The sequence below is a fragment of the Myotis daubentonii genome, chromosome X (assembly GCF_963259705.1).
Source record: "Myotis daubentonii chromosome X, mMyoDau2.1, whole genome shotgun sequence".
Taxonomy (NCBI): domain Eukaryota; kingdom Metazoa; phylum Chordata; class Mammalia; order Chiroptera; family Vespertilionidae; genus Myotis; species Myotis daubentonii.
This window is the reverse complement of record NC_081861.1, coordinates 46,906,952-46,930,914: the sequence shown is the minus strand read 5'-3', so window position 1 is coordinate 46,930,914 and position 23,963 is coordinate 46,906,952. Positions and strand designations below refer to the sequence as shown.

The 23,963-nt window shown below is 41.2% G+C and overlaps 1 protein-coding gene and 1 long non-coding RNA gene across 6 annotated transcripts in view; one reads left to right on the top strand and one right to left on the bottom strand.

Annotated features, from left to right (window-relative positions):
- LOC132224361 (uncharacterized) overlaps positions 1–23,963 on the top strand; it is a 1,115,498-nt gene that overhangs the window by 784,898 nt on the left and 306,637 nt on the right. The gene's annotated exons all lie outside the window — the stretch shown is intronic.
- The window catches only part of AMOT (angiomotin), a 71,904-nt gene that overhangs the window by 12,395 nt on the left and 35,546 nt on the right, over positions 1–23,963 (bottom strand). For all 5 annotated transcript variants that reach the window (XM_059680193.1, XM_059680191.1, XM_059680192.1 and 2 more), the window contains 5 exons: positions 23,059–23,203; positions 22,108–22,200; positions 19,403–19,548; positions 2,129–2,278; positions 1,190–1,380 (listed from right to left, as the gene is read on the bottom strand). In XM_059680193.1, coding sequence (XP_059536176.1) covers positions 1,190–1,380; positions 2,129–2,278; positions 19,403–19,548; positions 22,108–22,200; positions 23,059–23,203 — 725 coding nt within the window. The remainder of the gene's footprint in view (positions 1–1,189; positions 1,381–2,128; positions 2,279–19,402; positions 19,549–22,107; positions 22,201–23,058; positions 23,204–23,963) is intronic.

Genomic DNA, 23,963 nt, shown 5'->3' with positions numbered 1-23,963 from the left:
ACACTCCAGCTCAAAGTGTGGCAAGCGCTTCCAGACTCTTCCAGTTCACCATGTTTAGGAGAATCTTAAAAACAACACTGTGGTTCTTAATGACTTTCTGGATAGAGACTGTGCTGGGTGCAATATGCTATAGGCCACCTTGAATACCCAGCTCCAGATCAAGGCTTTGCCTGTATCTCCACAACACATGTCATCTCATTATTTGAATTTAGTGTTTTTGAAATACGTTTTTATTGATTTTTAGAGAGATAGGAAGGGAGATGGATAGAGAGATAGAAACATTGATGAGAGAAACATCATTGATCGGCTGCTTTCTGCATGCCCCCTACTGGGGATTGAGCCCGAAACCTGAGCATGTGCCCCAACAAGGAATAGAACCAGTGACCTCTTGGTTCATGGGTCAATACTCAACCATTGAATCACACCAGCCGAGCACGAATTTAGTTTTGTCATTGTTTCATTCTTTCCCAAATGATGAGTATGACTAGCAGAGAGCCAACAAACTGGATAAGAACAGTTTCCTCCAAAGATCAAAAAATTACTGTTTATAATGTGAAAAGGGGAACAAATAAGCTGAAACATTTTTAAAATCCTCTAGCCACGTTCCTTTATCAAGTAGAACGTGACTGCTTACATGTGATAGACTCATGGACATAGAGAATGTATCCTTCAAATATAGACCTTCGCAAAGGGCAGGGTGGATTCATGTTAAGCATAGCCTTTGGCATACCTTGGACAAGCCAGAGGTATCAAATGGCAGCAGCCACTCCTGAGTGACATTTAGTTTCGGAGTGCATTTTGCTGGAGAGTCTTTCACTCCAGCTTGGGGGCTGAACAAAGAAACCTACACATCTGGCTGAAAGACACTGTGGCTCTGGCGATGTAGGTGTGCAAATGGTTCAGTTGATTCCATCTGTGATTGTTCTGGCTTCTGAGGAAAGCTGAACTATGATTCCAATAAGTTTATAAGTAACTTTCATTTTCAAATCCCTGATCCTCTGCCCCCACAGTCATTCAGTCCCTGCATAACCAGATGAAAGAAAACACACTTAAGTAGAAAGTAGGAGGGGTGGAGAACATTAGAGAAGAAAAAAGAACACACTGGAAAATCTATTAATTAGTCACCTTTTGTTCTCCTACCCCCAGCCCCATGCCCTTCAAGGAGTGACTGTACCAGCCAAGGAGTTACCTCTGAGCAGCTACAGTTGCAGCAGCATCCAGAGCAAAATGTCTCATCACGTTCTCCTCTAAGTACTTTTGTTCCCACTTAGTCATATCAGCTTCCAGGGCCAGAATCCGTTCCTCCTTTTCACGAAGGAGCTCCATCAGTGCTGCAGCATTGTATTCCGAAACGTTGGTGGGCTGAGAGCTGCCCTGGCGCTGTTGGGGGAGATGCCGACACCCCTCAGATTAGTAGGAAAAGAAGTGTGGTAGCCAAGTCCCATTTGAAGAGTCTCTATATTTGGAAAGAATTATTGTCCAAGCCACTTCAGTTTGGATTCTGATTCTGAAGCAAAAAGGAATTCAGATTTCCTCCTACGGCCACAGGATTGTCTATTTTGGGCTTGAATCTGAGACTCCCTTGATCAAGAAAGGAGCGTGCCATATCCAATTGTCATGCTGCTCAGAAAGTGGATAAATGTTTTACAAACCACCATGCTTGCCTGCCTGCATGGTAGATGATTAAAATTGGAATCACAAATCTAGGCTTTGGCTTTTACCTTGCCCCTAACTTGTTGTTTGGCTTTCAATAAGTCATGCAACTTTTTCTAGGTCTTGATTTACTTTCATGTAAAAATGAGGGGTATGGTCTGATAATTCTAAAGACCATTTCCAACTCGAAAATGATTAGGAATCTACTTTTATAGCATTTTCACTTCTTGTTGGGTCTACTGTTTCTGGGGTTCATGTGAAAAATAAAAGGTGCAAGATAATAGGCATTAAGGATTTTGCTGTGATAGGAAGCTAAGTAAGCAAGCTTTGCCTTTACAATTAAGAGGTACTCTGGAGTAAGATCGGGTGAGACAAAAATCCTAAAGATGAGCATGAGTTTGTTTTTGTCTTCATGTCAAACACCAAGGGAAAAATAAGCAGTCAGGAATACTCCTTTTCTTTTAAGTTCACCAACCTGTTGAATTCTGAGGGATTCCAGTTCTCTCTCCAGTCGTGTCCGGAGACGGTGTTCCAGCTGCTCACGCTTTTCACATGCTGCCTGGAGCTGTACAAGGGCCTGCTGCATCTTCTCCACCTTATCTACATACACCTGCTTCTTTTTCAGCTGAAAAATCAGGTTGAGACAAGTTGAAGGAAAGATAACAAGATCAATTATGCACTTCCCCACAACCCAGCCCTGTTTAGCTCTCTTCCAACTTTACAAATGAGAACATTGTGAGAAGGTTCTTCATGATGAATAGCAGGCTGCCTGGCATTTATCATACTAAGAATGCAATAAATGACAAGAATGAGAAGCCCTTTTGTAATCTCCTTCCCCCCTCCTTATCTCTAGGTCTTCCCCAAATCTATTTCCATGAGTAAAATCAGACAGACTACGATGGAAGTAATAGTAGATGGCAAACTCTTAAAATTCCTGTTTTGGGATGTCTTCACCACTGCTCTTCTTCACTCTAAACTGGAAAATACTGGGGGAAGGTATATATCACTTTGGTCATTACAATAGAGAAATGCTAAAAAAAAAAAAAATACGGGGGCTCTCCAGGGGAAAAAAAGCTTAATTTGGCATGGAAAGGAAGCTGTCTCCCTTTATGCAGGTCAATTGCTGAAGGTACAAGGAGTTCATAATTGTCTGTTTGAAGCCCACAGTCCTGGAAATTACCTTTTATTAAAGGAACAGAGAGTGCATGCAATTTCTGCATCACTCAAGAGTTTGAATTGATAATATTGGACTGTAATCTCTCAACTTTTGGAGGGGAGACCTTTAAAGATCCCTAAAAACCCAAACTAATGAATCAAATATAAAACTAAATAAGTCAAATGCCTCTTCCTCTCTGAAAGGCTATGAGCCATATCCCAAAGCAAACGTAGGAGTAGGCTGGGACTAACAAATTTAAATTCTTGTACCCTTGCAACTTACAAGTCAAGTCCTGGCTCCATGGGAATGAAGGAATGAGGAAATACTCTCTTTAAAGAAGGTATACATACCCTCAACAACTAAAAAAAAATAGGAAAAGTACATCCTTCCAAATTTGTTAGTAAATGAGCAGATAATGCTTTTCATACTATTTGTAGAATGCCTTTCTTGCTAATAAAATCAACCTATAGACTCTCTATAAAGCAGAATTTTTTTCCAAATTGTCCATCATTTTCATGGAGGCTGAGGTTAGGGATACTTTCATTATTATTATTTAAATCTGAAAAAATTAATAACTTGGTCAAAAGAAAATTCAAGAAGTCAACTAAACTAACTTCTCAACAAATTCCCAAGCCCTTGAGCTACCTAGGCAGACAGTTTCAATGTAAGAAGTTACCCATCCTACCGGCATTGCTCGTACCCACTTAGCTGGGGTCAAGCGAGCATAACCTGACTATCCCATTATAGAAACCAGGTAATTCCTTAATGGTAATGAGTCCAAATCATTGCTATCTGAAATTTCCAGTCAGATGCCAATGGCTTGTGCTAGTGGGGAAATTCTCCTGTCTTATAACAGCCTTTTCTACAAATTAGAATTGAACTTTCTCTAGGTAGAAAAAAAAAACAAACATGTTATATTTTCCTACCAGACACGCAGTATGTTTTGCCTCAGTAAATAAGACTAAACTTTTTTCTATATGTTCTTGACATTTCCTTTTATTCCAAGGCCTGGTTCAATCTAACCTTAAAAACCAGATGGCGCGAGCTATAAATCTAGATGTGTGTATTCATTAGACCTTTGCCTAAGAAAGAAAAGAAACAAATAAAAATCATCATCCTCTTTGCCTCAATAAGCTTAAACCTTTCTTTCCTTGGATACATGACTATTTACTTATAACAACACTGAGTAGACTAGGGCAATGAAGACCTTTAAGCCATGGGTGCCCTGCCTTCCTATTTGCTAAGCTTTGAATAATTGGGAAGCAGAAAATATCCTCTATACTTCACCTTTTGGGTTCTATAATCCTCATTAGCTACTTAAAGTTGAATGCATTTATTTGTGAACTGCTCTGAAAACCTTAGGGAAGCAATGCAATGTTAATGCAGAGAATGTTAACTATAATTACTGAGGCTCACAGCAGTTATACTTAAAGGCAATTAAAGTTAGATAGCATGCAGTTCTCATATTAATGGTAAAGTACAGCAATGTAAATGCAGAGAACTGAAAAATAAGCAGTCCATGGACGGGTGAATTTCTCCATGCTCTGTCTTTCTTGAGAAAGAAAACCTCAATATTTTACCAAAGGCATTCCCAGCAATTTCTATTGCTGAGCCACCCTTCTGAAATGGAAAGACAATAAAGAAGCAGAGAGTTTTCTGATTTGGCTGAAGATAGACATGCAGATCAGACAACTTCCACAAAGCAGGCCAAGAAAAATCCCATTATGCTTTCTTTGCCACTGGGATGATTTCCCAAAAGGTACAAGGACCTCTGCTGCTGGAATAATTCTACCTCTTTTTTAAAAAGAAGGAGTGCAGTTCACCCATAAGCATATGAGCACGTAGTAAATACTTAATCTCTAAATAAGTAAGGATAGGAAAAGACAGCTTTTGGATGCTATAAATGCAAACAACAAAGTCAACTATCTTCTAAGTCACACACTCTGTTTTCTAGATCTCTTCAATAAGTAGAAAGAAACAAAGACCTATGTGGTTTATTAAACCCTCCACTATCTCACATGTTACATGCTTCACTTTTACCTTCATCATGATAAACCCCCACTTCTGCCTCTCTTCTACAAACTCATCTCCATTGCTAGGCTTCTGAAATGTTATATCAGTACCTAGGACATCCTGGGCCCTCAACTACACCTCCCAATGCCATCAGAAGTGTCCGTGGTTCCTTCTTAGGTAAAGAGAGAGGCCATATAGTAAAATGGTAAAGGTCATGAGCTCCGGCCTCAGACTGCTAAAGTCCAAATCTTGGCTCTCCCACTCACTAGGCATACAACCTTAGGCAAGCTATTTTTATCTCCCCAAGCTTCCATTTTACTTATTCATCAATAATATAGAGGTGATAATACCATACACCTTTATAAAGGTCAAAGGAGATAACATATGAAGTGTTTAGTGGGGTGTTTGGCAAAAAAAAATGCTCAGTTATTTTTCTTTTTTTAAAGGAAAAGTTATTGCCAAGTCATGCATGCTCTAGTCCAGTGATGGCGAACCTTTTGAGCTCGGCATGTCAGCATTTTGAAAAACCCTAACCTAACTCTGGTGCCGTGTCACATATAGAAATTTTTTGATATTTGCAACCATAGTAAAACAAAGATTTATATTTTTGATATTTATTTTATATATTTAAATGCCATTTAACAAAGAAAAATCAACCAAAAAATGAGTTCGCGTGTCACCTGACACACGTGTCATAGGTTCGCCATCACTGCTCTAGTCCTTTCAACTTTGAACATTCACTCCAGATAGCCTTGATATGGTTCTCATCATCTCAGTAGCTCTAATTTTCACATCAATGTCTAATTAATACATTAAAACACGGCAATTTTGCCCAGAAGCATATATAAAATTAGGCCTCAAACACTTCAGGAAATACAGCTTCAGATATCCTTACAGAGCAGGGCCCTTCATTGGTGATACAATTAAAACCAAGCAATGAGTAGCTGCCAGGATACCATATTCTCTCAAAATGATATGATTTAGGAGCACCTCCACTTTATGAGAAATAAATACTTTACCTATGGTTGAAGGTATTGTTTAACTAAAGACCCTTATGCAGAGCACATGTCACACACCACACACACACACACACACACACACACACACACACATACACAGATATAGAAATTTCTATTTGACAGCAAAATGAAAGGAACAAGGTGGTAATCAGGAGACTTGTATACTAGTTCTGGCTCTGCTCTTATTGGTAATTTGCTTACCTGTTTTCAGCCTCAGAGTCCCTATTTATTTTTTAAAAATTATGGGGCTTTTAGAAGTCAGCAAACTGAAATGGTCAGCAGTGGGCCAAATCAAGCCAAATGCCCACTCATTTATGCATTGGCTATAGCAACCTTCCTGCAATAATGGCAGAGTTGACCAGGTGTAGTTGCAAAAGAAACTATGGTCCACAGAACTGAAAATATTTACTCTCTGGTCCTTTTCAGATAAAGTGCCAGCACCTGGAGTGATTTTCAAACCGTGTTTCAGAGGCCTAGTGTATTGTTGAGTGTTTCAGAGGCCACTAGTGTGTGAGTTGTATCATATGGTTTTTATATGTTTTTTATATATTAGCGTTTTACATAAAACTTCATTTCAAAAAAAGATTGCTGCCCTGGCCGGTGTTTCTCCATGGTTAGTGTGTTGGCCTGTGCCCCGAAGGGTCTCCACGGGTTAAATTCCCAGTCAAGGGCACATACCTGGGTTGAAGGTTTGATCGCCACCCTGATTGGGGCATGTGCAAGATGCAACCGATTGATGTGTCTCTCTCTCACATCCATGTTTCTCTCTCTCTCTCTCTCTCTCTCTCTCTCTCTCTCTCTCCCTCTCCCTCTCCCTCTCCCTCCCTCCCTCCTTCCCTCCCTCCCTCCCTCCCTCCCTCCCTCCCTCCCTCCTTCTCTCCTTCCACTCTCTCTAAAAAGCAATTAGGAAAAAAATCCCCAGGTGAGGATTAACAAACAAACAAAAAAAGATTCCTAAGGATCCCATGGTATTTCTCCCCTCAGTACCATTGGATATATCATTTTATCTCTTAGGAACATCCTGTGCACTAGGTCTTATGAGGTTAAAACAACAATACTGGGCTAGACAGATGCTCTCAGATGTTCTCTAATAATCTTTTAATTCACAAATATTTTATGAATCTAAGCTTCCCCTTTTCACCTTCAACACTGACAAATAAGTAAGAGGGTTAGGCAAAATAAGATCCTAGAATTCCTTACAGGAACATTCTTGGAGATAAAAGCAAAAGTCCTGCCTTAGTTTGTGTGCATGTACATGCACACCAGAGACAGAACATATATGTGTGTAGTCTCCATAGGATCTTAGATGATTTATTTTTCTATATTTTCAGTGTTCAAGGAAGTAAAAGTCCATTTGGAAGGTTTCCAAAGCCAAGGTAGGGACTCCAGTCTAGAGATGAGTACCCATGGGTCCTTAGATGCCCATCATTTAAACCCATCATTTAAACCAAATTCCCTTCAGATAGTCAGCAAATGGGGGAAATCATCCCATCCATTCACGTTTTCTTACCAAATGCCAATTTTCAAAAAGCTGTCAAAGTCCCCTTTCCCTTGCTTTTCCTAATTCTATGTTCTCCTAATATGATTCCTTAAATCACTCCTGCTTTCTGTCTTAATCATTTAGACTCACCTTCCCTTCTAAACCCAACCCCCACCTTCTGCTATACCCCAAGGTCCATCTATGGTAGTTTATTCTTTTGCCTCTATACCAGTGCTTCTTATCTGGGGATGATTTTCCCTCCTGGGAACATTGAGCTATGTGTAGAGACTTTTTGGGTAGTTACAGCTGGGGGTAGGTTGCTACTGGCACCTCATGAGTAGAAGCCAGTAATGTTGCTAAATATCCCACAGCGCACAGGACAGCTCCTCCACCACTACCACCAAAGAATTATCTGGCACCAAATGTCAACAACACTGAACTTGCGAAACTTTGCTCTACACCTCGTCACTACTGGAACTCTCCTTCATGCCGCACTTTCAACAGCTACTTATATGCCTATTTTTAAGGTTATCATGCTCTCTTTCATCACAGACCTCTGCAAGATTTCTCACTCTGACACTTAATAAGCCCCAGACTGCTTTCATCTTCACCCAAAATGCTTTCCTTTGGATAGTTCAGTCATTATCATTACTTATCCTATTTTTCCAGTCTCAAAATTTTGGAATTGCTACTCTCCTTTGTCTACCATGTCCTATCACTATGTCTTAATTCTAACTATTATCTCTCAGATTCTTTTATTTCTTTATATTTTTATAGCTTATATAGTTTAAGTCCTTATTTCACAGCTAAATTATAATAACCTAACATATCTCCTTATTTGCAGTTACCTTCTCCCATCTGCACACAAGCACACATGTCCACACACACAAACACACACACACAATCAGTCCATCCTACATATAGTTGCTATAACAGACATCCCCAAGTAGTACATTATAAAACTGCTTTATTTAAGAACAAAAGCAATCTACTACTAGCATAGCCATTCAATCAGTATTGATTAGGTACCTACTATATCCCATGCACTTTTACACCTCCTCTCTGATTTCTTTAGATAAGAGCTCTTCTCTCTCATCTATATCTCAAACCACTTAGTGCTTTTCAATTCACCCACAGCCTACTGTCAAACTGTCTCCTGTCCAGCCTAAGTATGGCTCTTAAAAATGTCTTTATCAATATTCTAGGCTGCTACTGCCTTAAAGTTCAACCAGGCTTACAATGCAAGTGATCAACTTTTATATCAGTCTGATCACTTCTTCATTTTTCCTTAACATATCAATAAACTCTCCAGTTCTTCCATGAATAATCCTACTTGACCCTGACTGTTACTCTTCCCTAGAGTCTCTCATCCATTATGTGTATTCTATTAGCAATCATTTGATAAGATTTCATTCATGTATATATTCATTCATTCATTCAACAGATATTTACTGAATGCTTATCACATGCCAGGCCCTATTTTACATCTGAGAGCAGTAGTGACCCAATGGGAAACAAGACGAAGTCCCTGCCCCATTTGAGGGCAGTATTCCATAAGCTACTTAAGGGTAGGGCCCTTCTATTTCCAATTCATTGTTCACTATACTCTTGGTGACCAGTTAATATTAAATAACTATCAAGTACAAAAACAAATATGACCATAGCATAGCTTGGTTAACTGCAAATATACAAACAATAAACACATATTGTTAAATATATTTACTTTGGTTGGCAAGTCAAGATAAGAGTTTCAAATAATTCTTGTTATGAGATAAGTTTTTAAAGGGGGAAAACTGGGAGAAAGAACAGCAGGAAAGCAACCTATTGAAGAATAGAACAAATACTCTTGAGCTCAATCAATCATACTTTTCCATTGCACTTTTGAAACAATTTGAACCCATTCCCAAGCATTTGGCAAATCTCTTAACCCCCTTCTGACTCAGGAAAATCTGATCCCTGCAAATGAGCACCATGTGATGGCATCTTTCCCTCCTTCCAACAACTATGGATGTCTTTCAAATTTAATTTTTAAAGGATGGCTATGTACAAAATTACTTCTAGGTCCCCTAAAGCTACCCATTTGCCTCAGCCATTTGCAAGGAAGTGATTAATCATTAACCTTCTCCATTTATTCATCAGTGGACAAAGGTTAAGATGGGATATTTTGGAATTAAGAGATATGGGTTTTCTACTAGATTTATCACTAACTGTATCATCTGTGTCCACTTTAATTTCATAATTTGTCTAAAGAAGATAAAACTTGAAATATTTGTAAAGTGGGATACAATAATATATTTGGAAATATTTTCAAAATGTTAAAAAGTGTATTGGGAGTAGAAATTAAAAGATAGAACACAGGGGATTTTTAGGGCATTGAAAATAGCATGTATGATGCCATATTGTGCTGGGGTCCAACCCCAGCGGGTCCAGGGGTCCCCAAAGGTGTGGACGGAGTCGGCGAAGAAGGAATGACACAGGGACTTCTCCAGCCAGGTTTGGTCGCCATGTTCCCTCGCTAGGTTCTCCAGCCAGGTTCAGTCACCAGGTTCTAGTCAGGTTCTCTTGACATATTTCTGTAGTCAGGTTCAGTCCAGGATCTTTTGCCATGTTCTCTCCAGCGAAGTTCTTCTGTCTGTAGGTTCTGTGTAGGTTCTGTCTGTAGGTTCTCTCTTCTAAGCTCTGTCTGTTTCTGTCTTGTTACATCTGTATTTATACCAGTTGATTCAATCCCATCAATCTCTATTCCAAAGGTTAGGGCGTTTCTTATCTCCATTCCAGGGAGTAAAGATTATGTAGCTTAAGCATGATTGTTCGTAGTTAAAGTGATTAATTACCCGCCTGGCACTTAGTTAAGGGGTTTTATTCCCTCCCTAACTTCAGGGGAAAATCCCTACCTGGGGATTCAACCTTTCTCAGAGAGGTGACCTTGGTTAAAACACAGCGCCAAGAAGGTGAGCAAACATATTAAGAACCGTATGCCATATATGCCAGGTCCCTTGAAACAGCAAGGATGGACCGGCTCCCGGCAAATTCCCCCTTTTTTATTTTTTAAAAGCAGGCATTAAAAAGAAAAACCTGAAATGCTCTCTTGTATCCATTTTAAGAGTAGGATTGGCGCTTTCCGCTATTACCTGAGTCCTGATCTATCACCCCAGGGAGAGCTTGCCAATCCTGCACTTTCCCGGGGTGGAAAGGCTGCAGTGGGGTTAAGGATAAGGCTCCTTGGGCCTACCTTCTCCCATGCCATTACATTTACCTTTCCTTCCTCAGAAAAGCATGGACATACTTCTTGTATAAAATGTTCTGTCTGACTGGGAGTAACCTTAATTCCTCTGCTAGCAAGCATATGTGTTAAAAGATCAATACAGAGTCTTATTTCTTTAGACTCATTTTGGCACATCTTCTTAATCTAAAGATCAATACAGAGTCTTTTTTCTTTAGACTCAGTATGGCACATCTTCTTAATCTAAAGATCAATACAGAGTCTTCTTTCTTTGGACTCAGTATGGCACATCTTCTCAATCTAAGGATCAATACAGAGTCTTCTTTGTTTGGACTCAGTATGGCACATCTTCTCAATCTAAGTTCTGTACTATCCACCTTCTTACCCTACTTATCCTCTATAGGGGGGTCTGCAGTACCCTGGTGGAGTCCTATCCGTCCTGAGTGTGGTGGTTTTCAAGGGGGAGGGCTTACCTAGGGGAATCCTGTTCCAGGGGTTCCCAAAGGTGTGGACGGAGTCGGCGAAGACTATCCACCCTCTTCCTATGGTGGAGTCCTATCTGTCCCGAGTGCGGGGCGCTTACCTAGGGGTCCCTGTTCGGGCGCCAGATGCTGGGGTCCAACCCCAGCGGGTCCAGGGGTCCCCAAAGGTGTGGACGGAGTCGGCGAAGAAGGAATGACACAGGGACTTCTCCAGCCAGGTTTGGTCGCCATGTTCCCTCGCTAGGTTCTCCAGCCAGGTTCAGTCACCAGGTTCTAGTCAGGTTCTCTTGACATATTTCTGTAGTCAGGTTCAGTCCAGGATCTTTTGCCATGTTCTCTCCAGCGAAGTTCTTCTGTCTGTAGGTTCTGTGTAGGTTCTGTCTGTAGGTTCTCTCTTCTAAGCTCTGTCTGTTTCTGTCTTGTTACATCTGTATTTATACCAGTTGATTCAATCCCATCAATCTCTATTCCAAAGGTTAGGGCGTTTCTTATCTCCATTCCAGGGAGTAAAGATTATGTAGCTTAAGCATGATTGTTCGTAGTTAAAGTGATTAATTACCCGCCTGGCACTTAGTTAAGGGGTTTTATTCCCTCCCTAACTTCAGGGGAAAATCCCTACCTGGGGATTCAACCTTTCTCAGAGAGGTGACCTTGGTTAAAACACAGCGCCAAGAAGGTGAGCAAACATATTAAGAACCGTATGCCATATATGCCAGGTCCCTTGAAATAGCAAGGATGGACCGGCTCCCGGCAATATTGATGGATATATGTCATTATAAACAGGGGTGGGCAAAAGTAGGTTTGAAGTTGTGAGTATGCAAAACAGTTTATTCTTGTATTATTATTTGTTAAATATTGTGTTATTTTCCATACAAACAACTGTAGACCTACTTTTGCCCACCCCTGTATTTATTCAAGCCCATAAAATGTACAACTCCAAGATGAACCATAATGTAAACTATGAACTTTGGGTGATTGTGATGTGTCAAATAGATTCAATTGTAACAAATGTACTGCTCTGATGGGGAATGTTGACAATGGTGGAGGCTATCCATGTGTAGGAAGCAGTGGGAATATGGAAAATCTCTGTACTTTCCCCTTAATTTTGCTGTGAACCTACAACTGCTCTAAAAAAAAAAGCCTTAATAAATCATGAAGAAATATACAGATGGATAGGTAAAGGGGGTGGACTATTATTACTAGCTGGATGAACACCAACATATACAAACATTCCATTGGCTAAAGGACATTGAGACTAATAACACAGAACTAAGTCCAGTGGCACAGAGAACATCATTCATTATGTCTGATTTTCATCTTCCCATCTATTGCCTACACCTCCAAACACTCATTGTATCACAAATATGACAACTGACATTTATACAACTAGTCATATGCTACTTCATGAACTTTATACAACTAGTTATATGCTACTCCATGAACTTTCAGTGATTTCTATTTTATTTAATTTAGCCTTACCCAGGAGTCCCTGGTTCCAAGTAAGAGTCCCCTCTGAAGCAATTTGGAAATACTACCCTGGTATTAGCAAGCTGCCTCTGTCCACTGCCAAAAGACTGTGGTCCACTGGTGGATATTAAAAGAATTAAAGAGTAGAAACCATCTCTAGAAACTTGCTACCAAGGGAATGAAGTTCATTCTGTTAAAGAGGCAAAAGAAAGATACAAAGGGCTTCGAATTTGGGAATTTCAAAAGCCAAAATCATCAGGAAAAACTGAGAAAATCAAGCTCTGAGAAGTCAATCCACCTCTATTTGGGGTGGGGACATAATTTCTTAACATATTGGGTGAAGCAAGATCTATTTCAAAGAAAATATGCTGCCATAAATATGGGATATTTCATCCTTAGATGAAATGTCCTTCATGTAATTCAAAAATTCATCAGAACGTTATATACTTTATCTGAATTCCTATCAACACCCTCAATGCATACATAATCCACACCCTTGGATATTCCACCTGCATTTAGAATCCATAATAATCATTGTATGAGTTTTACCTACACCAATAAAATCTTATTGTTTGAAAAGTATTTTGGGTTAGACATATAAATGTCTATGCCTATAACATCCTCTTTTAATACGGAGAAACGAGGAGACTCGTTATGGTACTGTGTGGAATGGTATGATAGCAGGAAATTATGCATCGCTAAAACCAAAAAAGATAAATCAAATAAGTGGCAAGAGATCTGGAAATAATAGAAAATATTAGCCATAAATAGTTAATGGTGGAAATGTAGTGAAACAATATGGATTTAGTTTGGTGAATTGAGTGGAGTGTCAAAAGGGCTCTGGAAAATGCACTGCTACTAAGAGCTATCACTGTGATGTCTGAATCATAACCAGCCATTGCAGTTCAGTAAAGGTTAACATTTAGACCCTTTTTTCCTGAATCTCTGTGGCTGTCATTCTCGCCTAAAGTTAAAGAACAAGACTCACTGGATCTTTCTGCCAGCCCTCCCACATTCCACTCTGTTTCTTCCTGTGCACTTTGCTCAGTAAGCAGCCCACCCGCAGCATCTTCCCTCTTTGATCTTGCCAGTGCCTCTTTCCCACCATCCCTAAAACAATTACCCAAGTGGTGGCTCAGCTCTGGATCATAAGACAGCAACCAGCCAGAAGCCTGGACTGTCTTGAGCCTTCTGAGTGAATATGCCAGGCATCTGTCGAAACCCTCCAGTGAGGTCAAATTAGTGGGGGCAGGGGAAGGTCTCTATGAATGGGAGAATAGCATGGTTGCTGTAGAACACAAAGTTCTTTTGACTTAGAGTTTAATGAGCTGCCACTTTAATAGCACCTACGTGTCCTGAAAGATAAGGGCAAGGATGGAAAGGCACCTTTTGCCTCGGCTGGCTGCCTGCTGCAAAGGCTGAAGGTTGTGGCAAGACCTGGATAATAGTGACTCACAAAAAGAAAAGATCAGCTCTTTAGCTAGAGTGCTAACCCCTTCCTGGCAAGATACTCCTTCCATGCCAGCAGAACAGGGTCCATGAGAGAATCTGTGCTGAAATGCACAGAGGAAGCTGTGATTGGGAGAGAAAGTTTCCTGTAAGCCTGAAGCACCATTTCTGTGTAGAGCTTAGAACACAGTGAATCGAGTATCATGGGGAAGAGACTTAATGGGATTAGAAAGGTGGAATGGATTTCAGGAAAAGCATCTAAATGATGACTTTGTAGAGAGACATAAATGCATGCAAGGGTCCTCAGAACATAAAAGTAGTCATGATATTCCCCTGATCATCTTTTTAAAATCCTATATAATAAAGAGGTGATATGCAAATTGACCCCCACACCCTCAGAAGATGGCTGCTTATGACCAGGCCAGCAGGGGGGTTAGTGAGGAACAACCAAATGACTGAACAGCAGGCTGTGTGGGGTGACCAGGCCAGGGGAGAAGGGATGACCAGGACAGCAAGGGGAGCAGTTGGGGGCGACCAGGCCAGCAGGGGGGGCAGTTGGGGCTGATTAGGCTGGCAGGGGGCAGTGAGGGGTGACTAGGCCGGTGGGGGGGCAGTTGGGGGTGACCAGGCTGGCAGGGAGGACAGTTAGAGATGACCAGGCCAGCAGAGGGGGATAGTTGGGGGCAACCAGGCCAGCAGGGGGGGCAGTAAGGGGTGACCAGGCTGGCGAGGGGGGCAGTTAGGGGTGATTAGGGTAGCGGGGGCGCATTTAGGGGCAACCAGGCATGCAGGTGAGTGATTAAGAGCCAGTGGTCCAGGATTGTGACAGGGATGTCTGACTGCTGGTTTAGGCCCAATACTGGGGATCGGACATCCCCCAAGGGGTCTCGGATTGGAGAGGGTGCAAGGGGGCTGAGGGGACCCCCCCACCTATGCACAAATTTTGTGCACCTGGCCTCTAGTTGAGATATAATAGACATGTAACATTATATTAGTTTTAGGTGTATGATATAATGATTCAACATATATATTGATCTGACCATCTTGATGCAGTGCAAAATTATTACCTGAGTGACCTTGTACTTAGTAGTCTAACAAAATATTTATTAGACAAAAGGCTTAATTTGGGTAAATTTCCCTATTTCTCATTTACTAAGGAGACTAAGTTTTTTTTTGGAAGAACTTCTAAGGAAAATCCAAATTATTTGTTTATATGAGACATAGGTAGGCATCTGACATATCACTCTGTCTTCAAACATGACCTTACTTGAGCCATCTCAGAGACAGGAATACATTTTCTATTCATGATACCCTTCTTGATTTTGAAATGTTTACTAATTTTGTTAAAGAATCACAATAAGGATTCCTTACTAGATTAGTTCCAGAGCTACCTATTCACCTTAAATAGCTCCCTAATGTTCCATACTTAAAACTTTTACCCCAAGAAGAACAAGGCCTAATGGGGGTTGAGTCACAGCAGAAAAGCAAAACTTCAATGATCAATTTCTGTATTTGAGGATAAGGGAAGAGATGTTTTCCTTTGCATATTATAGAGGAGCTAGGACTAACACCACCTATGTGCAAATCTTGCTCTGATAGGCTGCTAAAACAAAAAGGAAAATAAGAATCATTGTATGTTCCCTGAGATGTGATTTCAAGCCTCTCTGTGTGCTAGAGGTGGTCTCATTTGAGAGTCTAAGAGACATTACATGGCCTCCACCTCTGGATTCTGTCAGGGAAAAGGTTCCCAGCCTGCTCTCCCCATCAAATGTTCCACCCCCTTTAGCAACAGCAACTCACATTTTCCCAACATCTAGGCCCCATGAAAAAGTATAAGTGAGCTTAGGACTAAAAAATTAACAATAATTGATTAGCTCATTTGAGATATCTGGCCACTAGATGCCATCATTTAATCCTAACCCAATATTTAGGACTTCTCCTTTAAATTATAAACTGTAAATCCATGTATTTGGGGGCAGGGCCCTGGAAAACAACTAAAAACCTCTGGAACAAATGACCAGGAAAGCCTCAGAAGTTTGAAAGCAGAAATATATTTCAGGCAACTGTTTCAGTGAGGGCTGCCCAGTGGGAACTACATATTAACATGCTCCCCATACATGTATATTACTTCCATAATTAATAACCAGTTACCACTGAGCCTTCAGACGCTGCAAACCAAGATGCTTGCAGAATCTTTGTCCCCATTTATCTCCAGCTAGATGGACACCCTTCCTGGAGGGGCAGAGCAAGGGTTTTTTGTACACCCCAACTTCAGAGCAGTGTGGATGAGCTTCTCATAGTCTGCTGAAAAAGAGGGGCCCAATGGGTAAAGCAATTATTTTAAATTAAAAGATGCAGAAGTTACTAAATCTGAACAAGCGCCCACATTTTCTTTTTGGGAGTGGAACCAAAGGATGATTCAGACAGGGAGAAAGGCAGCAGGGTCTAGGGAATGAAGAGTCATGAGATTCCAGTTTTATTCCTGGCTCTACCCAAGACTTGCCATGTGACCACCAGCAAGCTACTTCTCAGCAGGTCTCTCAGTTTTCCCTTCTTTAAAAGGATACAGTCTGATCCTCATCCTGTAATTTACTCTGTGATTTCCTTGTAAGAAGCGGGAGGAAGGGTATATATGAAGTGTAGCAAAAGGCTAAAGGCTGTGCTAAGCTCTTTAGACTTGGACACCAGAAATATATAAGTATTCCTCATTTACAATAAAGCATCTTAGTGGTATTTCTGATGTAGACAACTCATGAAGCAGGACATTAGCCTAATTTTATACAACCTGAACTTTAATAGTTAATCAATTCAGGTTCAAGGACATCATAGGTTAGGTGGTATTACCTACTGAAAAAGTATAAACCCACAATCCAGCTCCAACAAGCATTTTAATACCCAAGAAAGGAAGCAAAGTATACCTGTAAATCAGATCTCTAGGAACTAGAACCATTCTTACTGAGAGGGAGAAGAATAGGTAATGAATGAAGGTAGGAAAGATATCTCACTTATAATAGTTAGAAAGCTGTGTTTGCAGTGTCTGAGGGCTTCTTCACTAAATACTTTGGTTCCAAGTTTATAAAGCTTTCAGCTAATTTTAATGGAGGCTACTTTTTCTCTTAAAACAATTTAATTTTTGCCTGACCAGTGTGGCTCAGTGGTTGAGCATCGACCTATGCATCAGGGGTTCACGGTTCAATTCCCAGTCAGAGCATATGCCCGGGGTTGTGGGCTTGATCCCGGGGGTGGGGGAGGGGGGTATGCAGAAGGTAGCCAATCAATGATTCTCTCTCATCATTGAAGTTTCTATCTCTCTCCCTCTCTCTGAAATCAATAAAAATATATTTTTGAAAAACAATTTAATTTTAGAATAGATAAGTCAGTGAGAAGTGAAATTTTCTTTACAAAGTTGTACTTTAGCACCAATTTTTTGCTGGAACATACCAACTCCCACAAGTGCAAAACATCTAAGAGTTAGTAGTACAGTGGGGCCTTGACTTACGAGTGTCCCGACTAACGAGTTTTTCGAGATATGAGCCATCTCTCAGCCAGTTTTTTGCTTTGAGTTGCGAGCTAAAATTCGGGTTACGAGCCAGCTTCAGATACCCCGCTGCTAGTTGGCAGAGCGAACGTCACAGTGAACGCCACAACATCAGCCCAGCATCACGTGTCTCACTCGTTCACTTTTTGATTTGACATAGGAGTAATTTGAGTTACGAGCTCCATCACGGAACGAATAAAACTCGTAAGTCAAGGCCCCACTCTACTCCAATACAATGACAACTGACATCCAAGATCAATTAACGACAAACCAGCAGCAAAGTTCCCTCTATTTCACAGGAACACAGCTTAGTGTGGAGATCTAGTAACATCTACATGAAGACTAATCAGATACATATTAATCATATGCTTAGTAGTTTGGGGGGGCCCTTGCATTTGTCAATGGGAGGGTGAATCCTTGCACACAAATAACTGACAACTTCACCCAACTACATACCTTCATTCCAGAACCTAGCCAATAAGAGCAAGGACACAACTTTTGGCCCGCCATAAAATGTAAACTGTCCCTGGGTCTCATCCTGTTGGAAACACCCCAGATTGTTTTTATCCTAAAATAAATCTGCATAATAAGTCCAATTACAAGCAGCAGATCCATTAAGATTCATTTTTTACCTGAGGGGACAAACATCCCACTAAGCTTGGGGAGACAAGAACCATTCCGATTTCAAGATTCTAGGAGTACTTTAAATTATTTGAAATCATTTTCTAACTCTTCCAAAATAAAGCACTGTAAGGGCAGGAATTCATATATATCTCTTAGAGGCCCGATGCATGAAATTTGTGCAAGAGTAGGCCTTCCTTCCCCCAGCTGCCAGCACCAGCTTCCCTCCAGCACCCGGGACCCAGGCTTCCCTCACAGCCCCAGCTTCATCTGGAAGGACATCCGGAAGGATGTCTGGACTAATTAGCATATTATGCCTTTATTATTATAGATTATATATGATATATATACATATATATTATTTATAGATATGACTTAGATATATGATTTATAGATATATAAATTATCCTATCTAGTAAAGAGGGAATATGCAAATTGACTGTCACGCCATAACAAAACTGGCTGTGCCCACAGTGGAGGCAGGAATTCCGTAACACAAGATGGCTGCGCCCACAGCAGAGGTTGAGTTCCCGAAATGAGCCTTAATGAGCAATCAGCAGGGACCTGAGGCTGCATGGCACTGGGCAAGGGCAGGGGACCTGAGGCTGCGCCCCCTGCCTGGTGGGGCTTGACAGGGGACCTCGGGCCACGCCCCCTGCCCCAGACCAGGGGACCTCAGGCGGCGCCCCCCCCCCACCTGGCAGGGTTTGACGGGGGTGGGGCCGGCTGGGTCTGGGTCTCGCACAATTTTGAGGCACATGTGGGTGGGCAAGGACTTGACTCTGGTTCCTGGGCATGCCCCAGACTTTGACAGGAGGAAGATTTTCATATACATTTTACTAATTTTCTTTCATCTCTGACACTTCTATTATAGAAAAAGGGCAAATAGCAATATTAAAAATATTTCCTCTAATTAATTCCCTTTTAATGTGCACAAATTTCATGCACCAGGTCAGTAGTAAAATAATAATAAAATAAAATTATTGTTACAAGTCACAAGCCTAAGGCAGGGCTAGGTGCATAGTAAGAACTTGGGTGGAAGGTGTTAGCTTACTATATGAATGAGCAAATGGAAACTGCTCCTTGACTTTGGTGGTTTTCCATTCTGGAGCAAAAGGAAAGAACTTGCAGAGAAGAGAAATCAAAAGCCACACAAATCAGCACAGCTATAACTAGAAGTAGCAGGTGGGACCTTTCTGTTGGAGGACTGTACAACTGTCAGTTCACCAAAAATGGGGAGCCCCCAGTGCCCTTGATCTTCCAGTTCCTCCACCTCGGCTTCCTGAGGAAACTACACATACCTCTTCCTCCAGCTTTACCACCTTGGCCTGGGCATTGCTCAGGGCCTGGTCTCGGATTTCAATGTGTCTTCTTTGGTCCTCGTTGGTAGAACGGGCAGTGGCCAGCTCGGTTTCCAGCTTCTCCTTCTCCCGCATGCTCTCCTTATCTATAAGTACATGAAATGTCAACACTACCATTCTGAAGCTGGCTCAAAACCTTACCTGAGAATAACTGTCAATCATACCCATTACTAAACATTGCAGTGTTCTAGCACACGGATAAATGAACCAGATAGATCCAGACTCTATCACTGGCTCTACCACTAACTTGCAGTGTAAATTAAGAACAGTCACTTAACAGTGGCTGTTGAACAGAAGTAATGAGAAAGTAAAAACAAAAATTGTTATGAAAAGTATTACACAAAGAAGAACACACACACACACACACACACACACACACACACACACATCAGAAGAATAAGTAGGCTTGTCTCCTCAATTTTATATTTCCAAATGGTCTTATATTGGTTAAAAAAAAAGAAGCAGCCCCCCCCTCATTTTCCCCATTGTTGCCTCATGAAAGTATATTTAATCAATCTAAAATTATATTTCACAAATTGCACAAAAAACTCAAATCCCACCCTGTATTAACATTATTTTTTAAACTGAGATCAATCTATAATTGCATTGTATCTACAGATGACAGTGACACATCTGGTTATTCTCCATGCCTTTCTAGGTCTTTCCCCTTCTAACTAGGACAGACTTCATACCAGAAGCTCAAATGAGCAGTTCTGATTCTCATTTGGAGGTAGAGTACTCTTCCTCTCGAGACCTTAATACTTAAGTTTGTAGGAGAAACTTTAATAGGGCAGCCTCACCTTCCTTCCTATTCTGACTTTACATATATATTCATGTGGGCCTTGAAAAGAAATGAATATTTGTTGAGTACTTATTGTATACCTATATTACACAAACTTTATCCTCAGAACAACCATATTAGGCAGGCATTATTCTCCTCTTCTCCATTTTGCATATGAGGCTCAGAGGAGTTAGTAACTTGCACAAAGTCCCACAATTGGTAACATAAGTAATGGAGATCATAATTAAGGTCAAGTTGTTCTAAACTCTAGCGAAACAGACTGCCTTAGCCCAGGGTCCAATTGGTTTGGCCCCTACAGTAGTTTGAGCACATTCTCCAGGGAGGCTTTTCAAGAGGGCTTTCTTGGCTCCTGCCACAGTTCCAACCAAAAGCAAAGTCCAAAGGCAAAAAAAATTAAAGGGCCACAAGTCATGCCCTCTTCCCTGCCTATAACATGGAGTCCACTTTTCCCTTCTAGAACCATTTAACAGTCTTTCACTCTGCTGTTAGTACAGTTTAATCTGCTAAATCATCACATATTCTAAATCAGTAACGGAACTACTAGGACACCTGAAATACCAACTCCACATAGAGAGGAATGCCAACTAACAGAACCAGGGCAAGGAACCATACATTTTTCTGTTTTGTTTTGTCCCGGGAGGCTGCCACCCTGTCCACCAGTGAACTAGCTTCTAGAGTAAACGTGACACTGGGAAAGCAACCTCAAAATGATTTACAGTAGGCACTGATGACACCAGAAAGACCACATTCCTTACTTCACGACATACTGACAAAGGAACAACAGATTCAGGGAAATGATGAAGAAAAATTCCCAGTTCTGAAGCCAGAGCACAATGGAGCAACCATTAAGGGAGGGGGGTATTGCAAGAGGAGATCAAACACACTTGTAAAAGCTGACTGAAAGCTGCATGGAATGACTTGAAAGGGTCATGTGCAGGCCCAGCAAAGATGAGGTCTGACAAGTCCCACCAAGCACTACTCCAGCTGGGAGCCATACTGAGGGAGGCTGGGGGTAGGGACACCCACTAAGGACATCTGCAGAAGTGGGGGTAGTTCATGTTTCCCCCGAACTCATTCTCCCTATGGACTCAATCCACTGTGTAGTTTTTATTGCTGGTTTTATTGTGGCAATTGGAAAGAATAAGGCATTGTCTTGCTGGGTGGAGTCCATTGGGGACCGATAAAGAAGAGGATTAATTCATTGTCCTGGTCTTGGGAGTATTTCCAGACAAAGGAAACACTATTTTAAGGAAGACATAGCTCTGCCCTCCCCCATACCCTCCATCTCTGTAGTCAGAGTCACTAGTTCAGGCCATAGCAATGGTCCCCCTCTAGCTACCTTTGTAATCCACCAAGGTATGATGATGATGTGACAATATAAGGTGTTTTAACTAAGGGAGCCCCAGGAGCAGGTGGTTTTGCAAACACTAATCATCAATCCTGCAAGCTATTCCCATCTCCACCAGCACATGGAGCTTTCAACAACAAATCCCATCAATATTAAAAGACCCTATGGTCACTAAGATTCTTTTCAGATAGCCACGACAAATGCAGGGACTTCAAGGGACTTTTCTGGTTTTATACAGAAGGAGCCATGTGCACATCACTAAATGTTGTGGCAAGCAGCCTTCTTGGCCTAGGAAACACACACACACACACACACACACACACACACACACACACACACAAATTCTCCTAACTTCATGCTTGAACAGGAAAAAATACTTCCTAGATGACATCCACTCTGCCCTGACTTTTCAAGGCTAAATAGAACTATGTGCCCTTTCCCACACCTCATTCCCATCCGCACATTATTATCTGCTGCTAAAGCTTTCAGGCTTACTTTTTGCAAAGAGCTGAGAGATGGTTTTTCTGGTATCCTCTGTCCCCTCGTATTCTTTCTCCGCAAGCTGTTTGTTGGCAGTCTCCAGACGCTCTGTGGAATTCGGACACAATCAACAGAGCCCCATACACAAACTTCCATGCACATGCTGTTGGCTCTCTCAATACTGAACTTGGGCAAACAAGCCGGCTTCTTCTTGTTACACAAAAATGGGTGACACAGACATACGTTTGTAAGTGTAGATCCCCAAACAAAACTAGAACATCGCAGGGAAAGAGGAGTTGAGTACTTAACACTTTTGGTCCATGCTGACAAAACCTAAGTGCAGAATTCTACATTTCAACAAAGGAATCTATCCCTGAATATATATCTTTCATTCACCTAAAGAAAAAGCATCAGAATTATTATAAAGTCTTTAAAACCCTGTCCTGTCAAAACTGGAAGGGACCATAGGCAGCATCTAGTTCAGTTCCCTCATTTTACTGATAAGATAACCTAAATCCAAAGACAGAAAACAAAATCGCCAAGGTCATAATTGCGAAAGTGTTGAAAGTGTTGATGGTTATTTCTCACCATCTTTAATATTATCATGTTAAGGTAAAAATATAAGGAGGCAGTCCTAGAAACAATGGAGGATATCACTATTTCAAGCTTGCTCTGCCAAAAGACTTGGCCTCTGCAAAACCTATAAAGGAAGAGAAACAGCACCAATTGTGGGGGCGAGCCGGGTGAGTCCAGGACTCCCAGGATAGGTACCAACTGATTAATATATCAGCTCATCCCACTTTGATTATGCAATCTTGGGACCAAGTACTATTGTAGTCACAAAAAAATATGCCCTGCAATTTATTAATCCTACCAGTAGACTGAACTAACCTAAGAGCCTCAACATGTGCTCCATAGCCCTTCCCTTCTACATCTCCTCTGATGCTTCAGAAGTGATTCCCTCACCTCTCAGATCCCTGTTAAAGTCATGCATCCTTCGAATCTCCCCCTCAAGCTTGTTTCTCATGGCTTTCTCCAAGGCTTCTCTTTTGGAGGATGACTTCACAAGGTTCTCATATGCCTCTGAGACACGCTGGATTTCTGTCTCCACCTGAAAACAAAACAAAAGGAAAGATAGTGGGGAAGATTGGAGCTCAATGGAAAGATGGTCTGAAAACATACATGCAAATCCTTAATGACAGCTTCCCCCAGAGCTTTATTGATGTCCAGGAGTCATAACACAGATTAGGAAAGTTTCCCAGAAGGACAATTATCTCACTGGCTCAGGACAATTCCACAGGTTAAAAAAAAACTACAGTGTCTGTCTTCAGAGAAGGTAGTAGGAGAGAATAAATTTAACAATATAAAATGATTCCATATCTTAATTAAGAATTTTTTAAATCTGAAAATAATAAAAATAATAATGTATTTATATGTAGGTAATGTTACTCTAGAGCAGTGGTTCTCAACCTTGGCTGCACATTAGAATCACCTGGGAATCTTTTTAAAATCCTGATTTCTGGGCCTCATCCTCCAGAAATTCTGTTTCTTTGTTATGGGGTGGGGCCACAACATTAGTAACAAAGAAACAGAATTTCCAGAGGATGAGGCCCAGAAATCAGAATTTTAAAAAGATTCTCAGGTGATTCTAATGCGCAGCCAAGGTTGAGAACCACTGCTCTAGAGTGCTCAAAGGGCTTTCACGTGTTTACTAGTATTTCGATTCGCCTTGATATCTGCCTTCACAAGGACACCTGTCCCCATTTTAGCAGAGAGAAGAGCGAAATTGCCTTTTCGAACGTGACAGTAGTGGCAGAAGCAAACTGTAAAAACTCTAAGCCTGAGACTCATGCAGTAGTTCCGTTCAATTT